Source organism: Rhodamnia argentea, chromosome 7 (genome assembly GCF_020921035.1).
Source record: "Rhodamnia argentea isolate NSW1041297 chromosome 7, ASM2092103v1, whole genome shotgun sequence".
Classification (NCBI taxonomy): domain Eukaryota; kingdom Viridiplantae; phylum Streptophyta; class Magnoliopsida; order Myrtales; family Myrtaceae; genus Rhodamnia; species Rhodamnia argentea.
The window spans coordinates 5,835,191-5,851,906 of NC_063156.1; the positions used below are offsets into that span (position 1 = coordinate 5,835,191).

The following is a 16,716-nucleotide window of genomic DNA, read 5'->3' on the forward strand; positions in this document are numbered from 1 at the left end:
AGAGGCTACCGAACTCTTTGTCCACCTGCTCCTTCCCATGAAGGTCGTGCCATGTCCTGCTTCTTCCCCATTAACAGCGCCCTCGTCACCATGAAGATCTCTAGCTTTCCTCCATGAGAAACATGGCATCGGTCTTCTGTGGAGAGGTTAGGATGCCATTCATGAGCAAAGTCTTGTGACCCTGTCTTGGAAGTTTCATAACTTCTCAGGTCCCAAGGCATCAGCAACATGTGCAGGGAGATGGAAAAAATGAGCGAAGCGGGTTTTGATTTCTCCGCTTGCCTGTAACCAATTCTCCTTTCTCGAAGGACGAGAATCGGAAGCTGAGAGAGAGCGAAATATCGCCCCCATAGGAAGTTATTGCCTTGAAGCGAATCCCATTTACGACGAAAGAGCGAGACAAACTTAAGATGAGAAAATTTATTTCCACATCGTCCTAGTTCCGAAGTTACAAGCAGCGTAGGCACAATGTTTTGTTAGCCTTCATGAAGCCAAACTAGAACTGTACATATATAGCAGCTCAGGAAAAGCGGCCACCTAAAAATCTGGTATACCTGACTGTGCTTGTGTATGTTTCACAATCTCATTGAAACAAAAACAGAGTGAAGAAAAGCAAAATCTAACTCAGAATAGAAGCAGACAGAGCAGGATACAACATAGGAGGAAGAAACAGATTCTGCTGAGCGACTTATCTGCCTCCAATACATGCCTCCTCGTCCTGGGGTTGTTTCCGGCCATACTGTACGAGTTTGGATAAGTGTATAAGTTTGTGACCGAGTTCCCAAAAAGCCTTGCATACACCATTTCACCGAAGATACCAACCATGGGGTAGGTGATGTTTGTGGTTGTGCCACTTAGACTGAGCATGGGAGAAACCGGGTGATGCAATAATTGAGCTTGAGAATAGTAGGGTTGGGATTGAAGAGGGAAATGTCCGCCATAAGGGGGTTGTGTTAGGAGAGGACTAGAGGTAGCACTAATCCGTCTTGGCATGCTGGACCCGCCAAGCAGACCAAGTGGTCTATGGGGTACAACATTGCCCAGATCTCGATCCTCACTTTTGGACAGTTGGCTAGTTTGGCCACGGCCGTAAAGTGGAATTAGACTTGTGTAGGAAACCTCAGCTTTGCACACAGGACATTGATGCTGTTGCTGCTCTTCTAGCTCTTTAGCAGAAGTATCCTGAACTTTAAGCCATTTGTAGATGCAAGGCCAGCAATACAGATGGCCGCATAGTGTGACCACAGGATCTTGCACAGAGTCTAGGCAAATATTGCACTCAAAACCACTGGACCGGGCTCCTTCCAAGTCAGCTGCACCAGCAAGTATTGATTTCTGGCTTCCTGAGGGAGATTTGTTTACACCAATAGAGACATGCGCAGCATCCTCCTGAGTATGGGGGTCTATCGACATCTTGCCCACTCTTAACAGGAACCTTTTCCCTTTCCTGCATCATGCCCAAGAAGACAAGCTCAGATTAGAAATGGTTCGATAGCAGATAAAAAGAAAACTAAACAGATCTGCTCTATACTCTCTTCCTTTCCTATTGTGGTGCTAGTAATGTTGAACGTCTTCAGTGTCTAGATATGTTTGTTTATCCACACTAGCTTCTTTCCTTTTGCTTTATTGGAAAGTCGTGATGGTTGGAGGCAAGAGGGTGGGCTTACCATAAATTCAGACTGCATAACATTATATTCAAGAATTTCAGGTATCAGATAGAGAAGGTGAAAACATGTGTACAATATTAGCATTCATTTGAGTCGTGCAACATAAACTAACTAAGAAGACATCTACTCCAGCTTAAGGGGTTCCATGCATAACGGGCCCAACAGAGAGAAGTGGCTCACTTCTGTAAACAACTTAAACTAATTAATGCATGGCATTGGTCACTCTTCGCAATCTGCTGGTAACATATGATGCTATCCCCTACTTGCCCCACAACATCATTATGTGGTTGTCTGGAACTGTGAGACACACACCCCAGTGTAATCTGATCTTCAGTACAATTGCGTGAATCTCCACCCTAGTTCAGGATAATCAATCAAAATCAGCTCACGCTAACATGAGTAACTAGGCTGTAGCATCTGCTTCAGAACAGACCTCAGTCAGAATGATCTTGAATCAAGGTACTTTGCCAATGACTGAATCTCTAAACAAACCATAGAAAACAGGCAACCAGAAAGTATCAGAGATGCTGAGTTCCATATCCAAGTTCGTCCAATCAATAGCTTCAGATCGCTTAAATCTGTGATACGGGTTACAATCTTACTCTGAGAGGAACAGATTTATATAAGATTATTCTACTATGAGGAATTTGTTGGCAGAATCTCTTAAGGTCTGCCCCCCACACATACACCCTATAATTGCCGATGCCACCAACACCCCCGCTACCCTAAAAAGCCGCCTCTCTCTCAAATTCTCCTCCACAAATGCACATAATAATTGCCGCCGAATGCACCCCCCACATCTATCTATCTCTCTATCTAGAAGAACTCTGTCTGGACATAAAGTATAGTGGGTTGGTGGCAATCAGGCAGACCATAAATAGCAAGCTGTTGTGAGAAGCTTCCAACATTGAAAGGCACTAAATTCCACATCCATCTACCCATCAAAGTTCACCTTTCAGTGCGTGAAATTACAAGTGGAACAGCCTACCGAATCAATAAATTCATCAACAACCATCACCACAAGACTCGAGACTCTTCCATTATGCTAAGAACCATAAGTCTTCAATTGCTTTCTCACTTGGTCACCAATACCTTATAACATCCCTGATCAATCCCACTTAGGTGTGGATTTCAGCAGCCCAGACATGAAACTCCCAAAAATATCCTTCATTAAAAGACAGAAAAGATGTTTTCATTGGGAAACAGAAATAAAACTTCCCCCTAGATTCTTAATACAAGATCAGATGACATAAGCCATATGTTCGTGCTTTGGTGATTCAAAGAACTGTGAAGATACATAATGTAGAATTCAAAGTTTAAGCTGCAATGCAAATTCCGAAGCTAATTCTCTCCCCCAAAAATGGTATCTGAATTCACAAATTATAAGTCGGCCGCTGTTACCAACCTTTGAAACGCAAGGATAATATAGATTACCGTATACCTCACAATATAATGCTGAACAATAGGCCGCTGAAACTCATTTAAGATTGGCCTAAATGAAAAAGATTGGCCACCCGTGTAACAAGAAGGAAGACACAGACGAAACCATTGTCGTCGAAAGTAAAAAACCCACAATCCAACTCGCAATCTCTGAGCCAAAAAAACCCCCACCAAGTGGACACAAGAACCCTCACTGGAGATAAAAAAAAAAAAAAGAGGGCAGAACGACAGACCCGCGCACAAGCTGCGAGAATCCATCTTAGCGAACGACTCTAAAGGGCACTGTTGGAGAGAGTATACAAACCCGAGAACCCAAAAAAAAAAAAAAACAAACCACGGCTGATCTTGCTGATAGAAGGAGACGAACTGAAGAAGCGAAACTGGTCAAGACTTGACTGAGAGAAGAGAACTAAGAACTCACCGATTGACGAAAACCCGGTTCTGGGCCTCTGGTTCTTGGGTGTGGCCAATCTGGTTCCGCAATCGTATCGCAAAAATCGGAGCTTTTTCGAACAGGCGTAAACCGGAATGACCAATTCTTACAGGGTCGAGCTCTGGCGAGAGAGAGAGAGAGCGAGAGAGAGAGTCGCTACAGGAAGGAGGTAAGGATGAGAAGCTGCTACGGCCAACACATGCGTCTGGCTATATAAATCCGGAGAGGAACCGAATAGAATAATATTTGACGTGTAAAATTGGTTTTTTATTTTATTTTATGAAAGTGTGATTAAGTGTCATTATTATATGACGGCGAAGATCTCCCACTTCATTGACATAGAAGATATTTCACATGGTCCCATCCATCCATTATCCAGACTTTTATGTAAATATACTGGAATGACCCTATCTGACGAGGATAGAGAGTGTTCGTCGCGAATAACAAAAGGGATAGGAATGAATTGAATCGTGCACCGAATAGAGAGAGAGCAACTCTATAATATATATGTGAAATTAGAATTAACTCTCGAAGACGGCTTTTGACGTAACGGTAATGCTTAATTTTAAAACTTTAATATTATGCATGTTCAAGTAAGAGCACTCTCATATTAATATTTATGCGTATATTTGCCACTAAAAAGTTTCACTAATTTGATACTTATGTTGTAACCATCACGTCATTTAGGGTGCACATGATAACACTACTAGAAGTGGATTTCTGCTCCAAAAGTACTTTTAGAGCATAAATTCATTTGGTAAAATTTTTTACTTCTGAAAGAAATTTTCACTTTTGAAGTGAATTTCCATTTTTGAAGTTATTTTTCCCTCAATTTGATAAGTTAAAAAAAATAGCTTCTCCAATTCAAGAAGTACTTCTCGCATCGTCATCTTTCTATTACACCATCACCCTCTTTTTGATCATACCTACATTCGTCAACCTCTACTTTCGCGGACCGTCACCGACTTTCATCAACTGTCGCCCACGATCACCGCCAACCGCCGACCATCGCCTGCCCTCGCCCACAGCAAACCTCCTCCGGTCGCCACCCGCCGACCTTCCCCGGTAGCCCAGCCACCTCCGTCAACGGCCGTCGAACGGTCATGCCACTGCCAACCTTCGCCGGCCGCAACCGCCGCCAACCGTTGCCCCCTGCTACCAACCATCTACCACCACGTTGGCCACCACCGCCAAGTCGCCGTCTCCGGCCGCCGGAGAAAAAAATAAATAATAAATTTTTATTTTTAAAAAGTAATATTTTAATAATAAATTTTATTTTTAAAGAAATTTAAAAAGTTCAAAAATGAAGTGGAAATTTTTCTGCAGCCAATAAGAATTTTTCATAGAATATTTTGTGTTAGTAATATTTCAGAAGTAGAAATTTTCAACCGTTACCAAAAAAATTTCTCTGATCGTAAATAACTTCTAGAGTAGAAATAGAAAAATCAACTTCCGTTTCGGATGAGAAGTAGAAAAATCAATTTTTGACTAAAAGTTGATTTTTAAAGCAGAAGTATTACCATGCATGCCTTTGATATTTTAAATTAATTCAGGTTCGTTCAATTACGACTAACGAGTAGTGCTACCGTAAATAGATGTCGACATTCTATGAGCGATTTCGAGGAAAGTTCTTGGTCCGATCAACTGGTCAACTGTCAACCAATTCAAACTTCCGGGCGCGACCATCTTTTAACTTTGAATTAATGCGTGGTTTGGGTGAATTAAATGTCATTGACGTCATCTTTATGGACACATAGAAATTGCTAAAACAAGGTACTTCGAGACTATTATATTAGGGAAGAGCAATCTGTTGGCATGAGCCCGACTTTGAATCTGTATTGACTGCTGTTGGTCAAGGCATAAGAAGGAAAAAAAAATTATTGACTATGGTACTAATTTAAGTAATTTTGCAGCGAATTATGAGAATCCTAATGCTATTAAATTGAGCTGAACCATGTGTGGAAATTGCTGATTTTCTTGGCGTTGGAAGCAGGCTGCTCAACACTTGAATGAGAATTGAAGAAAAGAATTATCTATGTTCATGCAAGCAAACTTTGGTAGAATATGAACCACAAAGATTAATGCAAAAGAACTATTAATCCCAATTTACATGTGTGTATGGAATCCTCTTAAACGAGGAATGCCACTATTGAGATGGCTGCCGACGAGATGAACTAAACTCGGGAGGTGGGTAGAAGGAAAAGAATCAATTGATAAGTAGCAAAAAGAAAAAGTCAACCGCTTTCTAGAGACAATCAAATTCATTATGCAGCTAGATCTCTGTATAGAAAATTAATCTTAGGATAAGGAACATCGCTCTAGTTAAGTAAACTCGAGACATGAACCACTTGCACAACATTAATCTTTCATTTCCATTGTTTGAAAATTGAAAGAGATTACATGAATTATGAGGTACGATGATGCACCACATGAAAACTTCCAGACATTCACCAATTTATGTGTACCCTCACATGATCCCTTCTATAAGAGCATGGATTAGACTTTCCCTGCATCTTCTCAATATCAACCATTGATGTCGCGACGATTCGGCGTGTTAAAGGAAAAATTACTACTCTTCCATAATTTCATCGATCTCCGCATGCTAAATTCCATCATCCTATACAATAGATCAACTTTCGTGATCAAGCTAAGCACCAAATTCAAATGGACACGATGCGAGAGAGAACTCTTATTGGGAAATTGTTTTATTCCACAAAGAGACTACTTACTGTCATATTCTCCTAACTGTAAAAGTACCTAATTAACAATCAAGTTCTGCTAGCATAACAACATTTGAGTTATTGTGAGAGTAACGGAAAAAGTGCCAAAAAATTCTTAAACCTATTGCATTGATACCAATTCAGTCCTAATCTTTTTAATTAGACCAATTTAGTTTACAAGTTTTTTTGAATTGGTATAAATTCAGTATATCCTCGCTAGGAGGGTCATGGCCACGCGAGGTAGCAATGGCCTCGCCCAGGGCCACCATGGCCAAAGTGTGAGAAAAACAAAAGAATTAAAAAAGGAAAAAAATATTTAAACAAAATTATTTCGAAAGATTATTAAAAATGCCTACATTAGCGCCAACCATGTCATGTAAGATAGCTAATGTCCACCCCAGCAACTTTCGGCCAAAATAGGACGGATAAACCGAATTGGTACCAATACAATAGGTTTAGGACATTTTTTGATATTTTTCCTTAACAGTAACAATATGTTGTGAGCCACAAATTCTTGAAGGACCCCACAATAATTCATAATTACTTATTATTTGTGTTTTTTTAAAGTCCAAAATAGACCATTATTCTCTCGAAAAATTAAAAACCGCCGTCTAATCATTTTTCTTTACGATACGTTGCTCCAGCAATAGATGTACTACAATCGCATGATTACAAAGTTGGTCAAAATCTTAATTTTAGACGATGAAAATAATTATCATATAATCTTATATATATCTCGCTTTTCGCAATTAAATTTAAATCTCTATCATCTGGCAACTACTTCGTTTTCCTTTTTGAAATGTTTCTCATGTTTAAACTTATACTTCTCTCTTTCACACATTAACTGACATCTTTATTCAACGCCATTTTTTCTTAGCCTCGTTTATATTATAGGATTGCTTTTGAAGATTAAAAAGACACCAAAGATTGACAAAATCTTTTCTCGAGGGGCTTCGCCCACAGAAAGAAGAAAGACTCCCGAGTAAGCAAAAACCGTTGACGGCTCGAGGGTTTGGCGACCACGTTATGACATCTCCAGTTGACGCGGCGTGCACACCAATGCGGGAAAATGTGGGCGATCATCTTGATTTAATGCATGGTTAATGAATGAGGAAAACAAATATGTAACTACTAAAATCCAATTCTTACCTTAAAATATTTTTGAATCGTCAGCGCTCGTGTTTTTGACACAGCATGTCATTTTCAAACCCCACGCTGGACTCCTCGTCTCTAGTCAATTTCCATCCTCTCTTCTTTTGAGTCAAAATCTCAATTTACTGTGAAAGGGGAGCGTGAAAATAATCACGAAAAATTATAAACCGGTACGCCTGTGATAAATATACTCGCAAACTAATTTTTTTGCCGTAAAAAACTCTAAACCGATACACTTATGATGAATATATCTCAAACTATTTTCTTTATCATAAAAAATCTTAAGCTTGTACATACGTGACAAATTTATCCCAAGCTGGTACATTTTCGATAAATTTATCCTTCGTCAGTTTTTGTTAAATTTTACCGTGAAATTGTTAAGTTAGATGACGCGTGGCGGTTGACAAATGTACCTATTTTGGGCTTTTACCCTTTGTTTGTTACGGGTATATCGGTTCGAGATTTTTCGTCATATTAACTCAATTTAACGGAAACTAACGGAGGGTAAATTTATCACAAGTGTATCAATTTGAGATTTTTTGTAGTAAAAAATTAGTTTGTGGATATATTTATCACATGTGTAACAGTTGAAGATTTTTTGTGGTTAATAAACTAGTTTGTAGTAAATTTGTTAGAGGTATACCGGTTCGTAATTTTTAGTGGTCAAAAAAATATTGTGAGGTAAATTTATCACATGTATATTAGTTTTGAGTTTTTTGCTATAAAAAAATAATTAATGGTAAATTTATCACAAGTGTATCAATTTAAAGTTTTTGATGATATTAATCCTAAAATATTTTTGTGTTACTTTTACGCGTAGCTAGAAGTATTCGAAATTTTGGCTCTACGAATATCTAAAGTTGAAAGGGACCCGCTTTGTCCACGTGAATTGTTTAAGGCTGCATTCGTGCGGCGGTGCAAGTGACAAACGCAGCCATTCAAGTACGAAGCTATATCACTTTCAAATTAAATAGTCAATCGCTCGAATTTTTAGATATTGGATTTGTTAGTGAACCCTTTTATATGTAGACATTATCTAGATGAATTTTTACTCTCTCTCTCTCTCTCTTTTAATCTTTTTTTTTTAATTAAAATGTTGCGGCACATGCACTTTAACTTTTTTTTTTAAATCCGAAATGTTTGAAAATTTCACGAAATGTAAATGTTTTCATGATATTCACGTATGATTTTTTTTCATAAATTTCTTAAATCCTTAACTTAGGTTATGCATGATATCTCTCTGTGTGTGCCTGTGCGTGTATGTTTTTTATTTTTATTTTTGGCACACTCGCCCGTACCATCCTAAGACCACGACCATACCTCAACCGCCCCCTTACGTTGACAACTCAGCTGAAGTTGGATGGAGAGATGGTTGATCATCAATCACTCTTTGCTATAATTATGTAATACATGGCCCGTCGATTACGTGTCATGTCCTATCTTTCGTGTGGTTTATGATGTCATAATTTGGGGTTCCGCATAAAAGTTGGACCGATTAAGATGGTGGTGTGTTGAGGATGTCATAATTTGGGGTTCCGCATAAAAGTTGGACCGACTAAGATGGTGGTGTGTTGAGCTCATCAACCAAGTTCATGCTTTTTTAATTGCTTTGTCTCTTTAGATAATCCGATCTACTACTTGATATCTATTCCAAAGTCTATTTCTCATCGACGCCATCTTCCATTCTCTTGCTTTCCCTCCATGTTGCGGTTAGGGTTATGCATGTCACATGATGAACACCGAGGATTCTGTGCTTTCTGTTACCATCCAAATGCACCATGCTGTTAGGCTCCATTTGTTTTTCGAAAAGTGAATAATGTGCGAGATATTTTTAAAAAGATGATCGATTTTATTACTTGCAAAAATGAAAATAAAAAAAAGTTGTGTCATTCATGAAAATATTCTGACATAAACTATTGCCAGTAACGAAATCATTTTCTATTGAGTAATTATTTCAAGCAATGCAAATCATCATTTTTAGCAAACTGTGTAGTGTGTACCAATCAAACTTTGATACGGGAAGCCACTTGGTGAATCAATGTTGTTACTTGTTATCCCTCACTTTGCAAGTGGATTCTCTTCTCCTGAGGCCCAAGGGCCCAAAATTTTCAAAAAGGCCTAGAGAGCATTTCTGTCCACTGGCCAAAGAGGCCTAGCACCAAATGGGCTGGGCATGCCCGTTCCTTTATTGCCAAGCGTGGGCCTTGCCGATGTTGACGTGAATGGTACAAAGACCACCTCCGCCCATTGGTCAACCCTATTAACTAAGAATTTCAACTTTCCCATGGTATTGGCAATTATTACCCGAAAAACTAATTATCAATAGTTCAAGTTAAGCCGAGTTTGGACCCAAAAAAAAAAAAAAAAAATTAAGCTGAGTAACTTTTCGTCGCAAAGATTGCAAATTTTCGTCTTGAGAAACAAAATTCAACTTTTTCATTAAGTAGTTATTTTGCCATGTGATTGGTAACTTTTTACGAGAAAAAGTAACATTTCACATGGTAAGACACGTTAATAATAATTTTGCATGTATACACTAGCTTGAATTCATAAACAACTTTTATTTTTTGTGCAGTTAGCACACTTTATATTGAAAACCATGAGTTTTTACGTTTCTAGCTACTTAAAAAGGGTAATCCCACGATTCAATCAATAAAAAATCATTTACCAAAAACCGCTTCGAATTCGCAGCTTATTGGTTAGAGAGATAAAAAGAGTTACGAAGATGCATACCTCATTCGTCTCAGCTCAAGACCAAAATCATCAAAATTAAACTCCAACGAATGATCCGAAAAACATTTTCATAAGGATTATATCACTTGTATTGCTAGAAATAATTAGTCAATGAAAAATATATTCGTGACCAATTAACGTATTTCAGTGAGCGATACAAGCTATCAATTTTAAGAAAATATTTCAAACCGTTCATTTTTCGCGAAACAAATGCACTCTAAACAAGGATAGTAGAAACATACATAAAGGCGTCCAAGATCGGGGATGACCAAACAGGCACTTAGCAATTTTTTTTATCGTAAGTTATTTGTGATGCAAAGCACCAGATGAGTAAATAGCTTAACTTACATATTTTGAGTCGGTCAAATAGTTGTCATATACTTAATGCCAAAATATGAACTGAGGTAATTTATCCAAAACCACCTAAACAAGAACGCCATTACTCGTTAAAAAGCAAGATATTGTCCAGAATTTCGAATACAAACACCAAGGGATTGTCAATTCTATGAATTCCACAAAAATTTCGAATAGATCTTATATTCGTATAATCTCACTACTCTTATAGCTTAAACACAAAATATTAAATCAAACCTTTATCTACAAGTTAAACTTTTAAAACAATTGATAATAGCCTGAAATTTCACATTTTATTCTTGTAAAAGATAAAAAAGTTTAAAGACCCATCTTGCCTCCTCCTCCTACACTTCCTCTTCTTCTCGCTTTCTTGATCCCACTTACGGAGAGCCCTCCACTCACTAGGGGTGATCGGTTCGAAGGTGGGCAGTTCCCACCCTAGAATTGGTGGGATCCACCCATTAAAGGTTGGTTCCACAAAATAGGAACTGGGAGCCGTCCTCTGGTTACTAGACCTACGGATCTAATTCGGTTCCCAAATAGGTCTATGAAATAGGCAAGTTCTTGGAGAGAATGTTTCCAACTCCTCGAAAAATAGTGAACTGGTGTGAGAGCTAAAAAGATTCCCAAAAGGTTTTTGACCTCCTAACGCTTCTGTATCTAATAGAAACGAAATGCGCGAGCAAAGACTTGCAACGACACGGGGACACAGAGAGAGGAGCTAGACAAACTAACGAGGAGAGCACGAGAGAGGTTCCATTTATGGGCACGACCGACGATGGAGAAAGGGAGCCAGTGCGTGGGGATGAAGGATGTAGGAGCGACATCGTCGCGATCCGCCCAATCGTCTATAAATCCTCAGGGATGAAGGAATGCAAGAGCCACACCATTGGGATCCTGCCAATCGTCAACAGATCCTTGGCAACCGAGAGCAAGATGAGGCCAGATATTTTAGACGGCTAGGGTTTCTTTCTTTCTTTTTTTAGAGAGAGAGCGTGAGTGAGGAGGTGGCGGATTGAGGACCGACGAGATGAAATAATAAATATCGGTCTGGCCCGAGTGGTTTCAGTGGGGGTTTTAAACTGGAACAGGACTGGTTCTCATGGGAACCGCTTGGAACTGGCCGGTTTGGACAGTTCTAACTTGGAATCGGATTGACCCCGATTCTTTTGCACACCCTACCACCCACTATGGGTGAGTTTGGTTCTTTGAGAAAATGAAAAGGCCTTTGGGCTAAATGGGTTTTTTTAAAATGCAAATAGTATTTGATAGTGTATTTTAAAATCACATTAGAAAGTAACTTGTACTTAAACGCCTTTTAGGAAAAAAACTGCACTCTAAAGAATTTTTCTTTTTTCATTTTTTGAAAAAAAAAAAAACAATCTCCAACATTTCCGACGAGGCTCTAGCCACCGATGAGTTAGATCTAACTAAAGACAATGGCCGGCGGGCCAAATCTAGGTGTCGGCACCCTACCTTGTGCATGACCCAAGCGATGTTGCCTTGGCTCTCACCATCGTCACTTGGGTAGCATGACCTCCGGCGACTGTCGCTTGGTTTTACGGATTCGCTTGGGTCGCGTGACCCCTAGGAATAGTGCAAGAGAGGAATAATTTTTTTTTATTAAATCTAAGACTTGCATTCCGACGTAGCCCGAAACATCCTCTCTTGGGCTAAAGTCGTTGAAGATGCCATTGCATATCCCCAAAGCTCTCCACAAATTTTGCCACATGTACCCTACCCTGGTGCCATAGTTGCTTCCCAATCGCCACTTGTTTTTGTCATTGTCAATGTCCCTCGATCATCCTGATCGTCACTCCCCCCTCACAAATCTCTCGACGAACTTAAATTGAGTTGATCTGAGGTTAGACTGCGTGGTCAGATCTAGAGAGAGAGGAACCATAAATGAACACGGGTGGTGGATGGCACAATAACAATCGTCGGAGATGACAGCATGCACTAACAGAGCTTGAAATGCACAATCATGCAAAAGGAGAGAGAGAGAGAGAGAGAGAGAGAGAGAGAGAGAGAGAGGTGGCTGGCAATGGGGAATATTTCTTTCTTGTTTCATTTGTTGAATTAATGTTGACACCCGATTTTTAATCAAGTATTTCTAGGTTTTACTCCACAAAAATTCATAAAAATTCACAAAAAATCAAAAATTGAAAAATCAAGTTTGGTAGCCTTGGCCAAGCATAAGGAACCATTTTTGAACAAAAAATAATTTTTCATATTTTTCGCATTTTTTTAATATTTTCAAAAAAATAGGAAAATACAAGAAAATTCGTAAAAAATACTTCCTGAGGTCAAAAAAATAGAGAAAAATGTTCCATATTTTTATTTTAATTCCCTCTTCATATTAATCTCAAGAAAAATAAAAAATTGAATTCAATTTTAGGCGTTCCTTTGTAATACCGAAAGTTGAATTCGCATAAAAAATACAAATTGAGTCTTTTTATTTGCAAATTTTGCATATATTGAGTCGAGACATTCAATTTCAGTCCTATGCAACTTCAATTTAACCAATTTCACCCTCAATTGCTCGAATTGCGCGAATTGGGCAAAAATTCCCAAAATCTTTGCAATTTAGTCTTTGGAATTTCCAATTTCTGAAATTACTTTTAATCTAGGGACTTTCATGGCAAAATTGGATTATCTCCTAAGGTTTTCATATGCTCTGAATCGATTGGCAGGGGTAATTTGATCCAATTTGATCATTTGGGCACTCAATTGAACTTTTCCCCAATTTGCAATTTTAGAAAAATTTGGGATTTTAACATAAATTGATATGAACTTTTGGGGAAAATCACATTTCTAGACAATATTTGAGCCCCTAAATTCAATTTTGAGGTTTAATTGCAAAAATTCCCCACGAATTTTGATTAATTTTGAAAATTGTAGGTCTAAACCGGTTCGGACCGGTCTGACCGCCGGCCGAACCGGTCTAGAACAGAGTCGTCTTCCCCAAATTTACGCGCAATTTTTGCAGGTTTTAGAGGCGGATTTTGATTGACAAATTGAAGACCGGTTCGAGCTTAATCGAATCAATTACTAGAGGCGTTTTGTTCATTAGAGCAGCCCACGTCGATTAAGAACAACAGCACGACCAATGGTCGCCGGAGGAGCGCCGGCGAAGCGATCAAAGTCCCGGTGCACAGAAAAGTCAACATTTTCAAAACTAAGTGAAATTCACGCTCGTTTGTGATCAACAGAGGGCTAAACGGAGTTGGACGGAATCACAATCGATTCCGTCACCATCCGGTGACCTAATCGCACGTGTAGACACGTGCGAAGTGAGTCGGCGAAGCTCCCTCGTGCGCGCCCAAATTCAAAGTTGGTATAAAAGGCTCATGAAGCTTCGCGAACAAAAGAGAGGCTCATTCGTGCTCGCTGAGTAATGGAATAGAGAGAGAAAGAGAGAAAAAGTAGAGCGAGAAGGTTTGGTGGTCACTATTGCTGCTCGCCGGAGCTCGGATTGAGAGCCGTTCGGCCGATCGATCCAGGCCATCTCAAGCTGCGTCGCCACTTCCAGAAGCTCGCCTACACCTCCGGGAAGCGATCGCACCATCTTGATTAGCCCGCAACCTCCATAGTAGGTGAGTTGAGCTTCGAATCATTCTCCCGCGTATTCATGGCGTCGCAACTCCATGAACATGCTCGTTGCAATTGATGTGTGCGTTTTACTTCTGGAACATCACCGAGCACATATGCATTCCTGTTTGGCATTGATTTCGCGCGATCACCATGAGTCGAGCCTTCAACTAGTCGCGGTCGGGTCGAACTTCGGCCGGGCATTTCTAGCCTTTGTGAGCTCAATCGGAGCTCGAGGTAAGTATTCTGATCATAATTTGAATGTTTCTGAAGCTCAAATTGAATAGTTATGCTCTCTATCGCGTGATTGAATCTTGAGATGCCGATCCGTGAGTAGTGCGATAATCGTGATTTAGCCGATGAACTCGCATGATTTTTGGATATGTTGATCTGTATGTTTAGACGAGTCGATTGGCATTGGTTTGAGATAGATCGGCCGAGATTTCACAGTCGGATCTCGCCGGGAAGTCTCGGCCATCCGTTGCGTCGCTGGTGAGAGGTTGAAGACGAGCTGACCTAGCAGGTCGGCGAGTCGGCGTCCGAGTTGGCAAGCTACAATTGGTCCGGCTCGAGTCCGAGTCGACTTAGCCGTTGGTGCGAATAAGCTAACTCGGATCCGATCCAACGGTTGAGATAAATAGGGTAGTTTGATTATGGACCGCTAGATTAGATTTTTTGTATTTTTGATAATTCGTTTATTGGGTAAATAAATAGAAAAATCGTAAACGACACCGTTTAGGTTAATAAAGGAGCAACATCGTTTGAGGGTATGTTCGGATGCGTCGTCGTTTTGTAGTTCGAGCGAGCGGACGGCCCGGATCGAGCCCGAGTTTAATCGTGGCCATTCGCTCATTATTCTAATCCGACGTCGTTTGGGACAGGGGCCAAATGCGTCGTTTTGATCCTGAGTGAGCGAACGGTCCAGATCAATTTTAGGTTTGATCTTGACCGTCCATCTTATTTCTGTATTTTTGAATATTTAGAAAATAGCTTTAAAAATAAAAAAAATTAGAATAAATAGAAACGGTGCCGTTTTGGTGTAGAGCGGGTCCGAGCCGGGTCAGGGTTGGGTTGACCGGGCGTTGACCGGGTTGACCCGATCCGAAAAATTAATAAAAAAATAAATAAAAATTCATAAAAATTTTCTAAAAAATCCAAAAAATCAATAAAAATCATAAAAAATTCATAAAAATTCCCAGATTTTCCCAAAAAAAATTTAAAAAATGTTTAGGTCGATTCGGGACTCTTATAGTCCGGATCGAGAAATTTTGAAGTTCTGAGGGTCGACTTATACCGATCCGGAAAATTATTGATTTTTAGAAAATAAATGAAAATTTCAAAAAAATTAGAAAAATTCCAAAAAATTCTGGAAAATCACAAAAAATGGGAAATGGCCACAATCAACTGGCCCGACCCTATTTTGTGATTTTTTGGGTCCCGAACCCCCAAAATGACCGTTTTACCATTTTGGGCCTTCGGTTCCAAAATTTTCCCGAACCATCCCGGAACTCGAATGGACTTTTCTTTGGGCCGATAGGGCCATATTAGAAGTACCATGCCTTGATTAATTGTCTTGATCGAGATTATTTTGATTGCGCCTTCATATACTTGATTGTGATTGATAGGTTATCAAATTTCCGTCTGCATGATATCGTAGATCGTTAAAGCCTACCTCACCCTAAAATTCATCTGCATGAATTCCTCGATTAGAAAATCACTCAACTTCGGTAACCGAAAGGGCGTCGATTCGAAATTCGGCGTAACCAAGTCCCCGGACCCACCTCTCTGGTTCTCGTAGAATCAAACGGTTTCTCCCGACCGCTCGATAGGGTTCCCTATCATACCCTTCAAAAATTGATCGGTGGCGACTCCATATACATGTACACTATCCACATGTCACCCGACCACACTAAGGTTGACCCCGATATTCAAAAATCTTCTTCACGTCGCGATTCGAGTAATGGGTCTCGGAAGGGACCCGCGCGCCAAGATCCACTGCGAACCGGTCGGAAGCGTGGCTTGTCAACCTCCCCCGCCCGGATCGGTGGAGAGGGTCGCGACAATTAAATTGATATATGTATAAACCAGTGGGTTCATGCTAGGATATGGGGAATATTTAGCTGAGGAACTAGAAGTCATCCATTCAAAACCCACAAACTGTGTACAAATTACTTGATGTGGCCTGTAAATGCTTCATGGGCTTCCAAGTAATCGAATCTCTACACCTGTATCATAAGTTTTGTGTGTGTGTGTCCTCTTACCATCTTTATAATTGACGGGTTACAAATACACACATCCCCATTCATACATACATCTTTCTAATTGACAGGTTATAAACATGCACATCCTCATGCGTACATATACCTATCATCTGTCTAAGACAGATGAGTTGCAAGCCTTGGATAAATCTCATACATGGGATTTGGTCGATTTTCCTCTTGGTAAGTCTGTTGTTGGTTGTAAATTGATGTATAAAATCAAAACAAAGGTAGATGGTATTGTGGACTGTTCCAAAGCTCGGCAAGTGGCGAAAGGCTTTTCTCAAGAATATGAATTGACTATGAAAAAATTTTGCTCCTGTTGCACGCCTCACTTCTATCCGCAGTCTTATTGCTTTTTTTGCCTT

General features: G+C 39.8%; 1 protein-coding gene across 4 annotated transcripts; it reads right to left on the bottom strand.

Annotated features, from left to right (window-relative positions):
- Positions 1-405: 405 nt before the first annotated feature.
- On the bottom strand, positions 406-3,747 carry LOC115754494 (E3 ubiquitin-protein ligase RMA1H1-like). Of its 4 annotated transcripts, XM_030693517.2 has the most exons (3): positions 3,529-3,747; positions 1,980-2,084; positions 406-1,447 (listed from the first exon to the last, which is right to left on the bottom strand). In XM_030693517.2, the coding sequence occupies exon 3, from the start codon at positions 1,411-1,413 to the stop codon at positions 625-627; it is 789 nt and encodes a 262-aa protein (XP_030549377.1). In that variant the 5' UTR covers positions 1,414-1,447; positions 1,980-2,084; positions 3,529-3,747; the 3' UTR covers positions 406-624. The 4 variants fall into 4 exon arrangements, with proteins under 4 accessions (XP_030549377.1, XP_030549374.1, XP_048137862.1 ...); XM_030693514.2 differs by lacking the exon at positions 1,980-2,084 and having other exon boundaries at positions 3,529-3,746; XM_048281905.1 differs by lacking the exons at positions 1,980-2,084; positions 3,529-3,747 and adding an exon at positions 2,760-2,784.
- Positions 3,748-16,716: the final 12,969 nt, after the last annotated feature.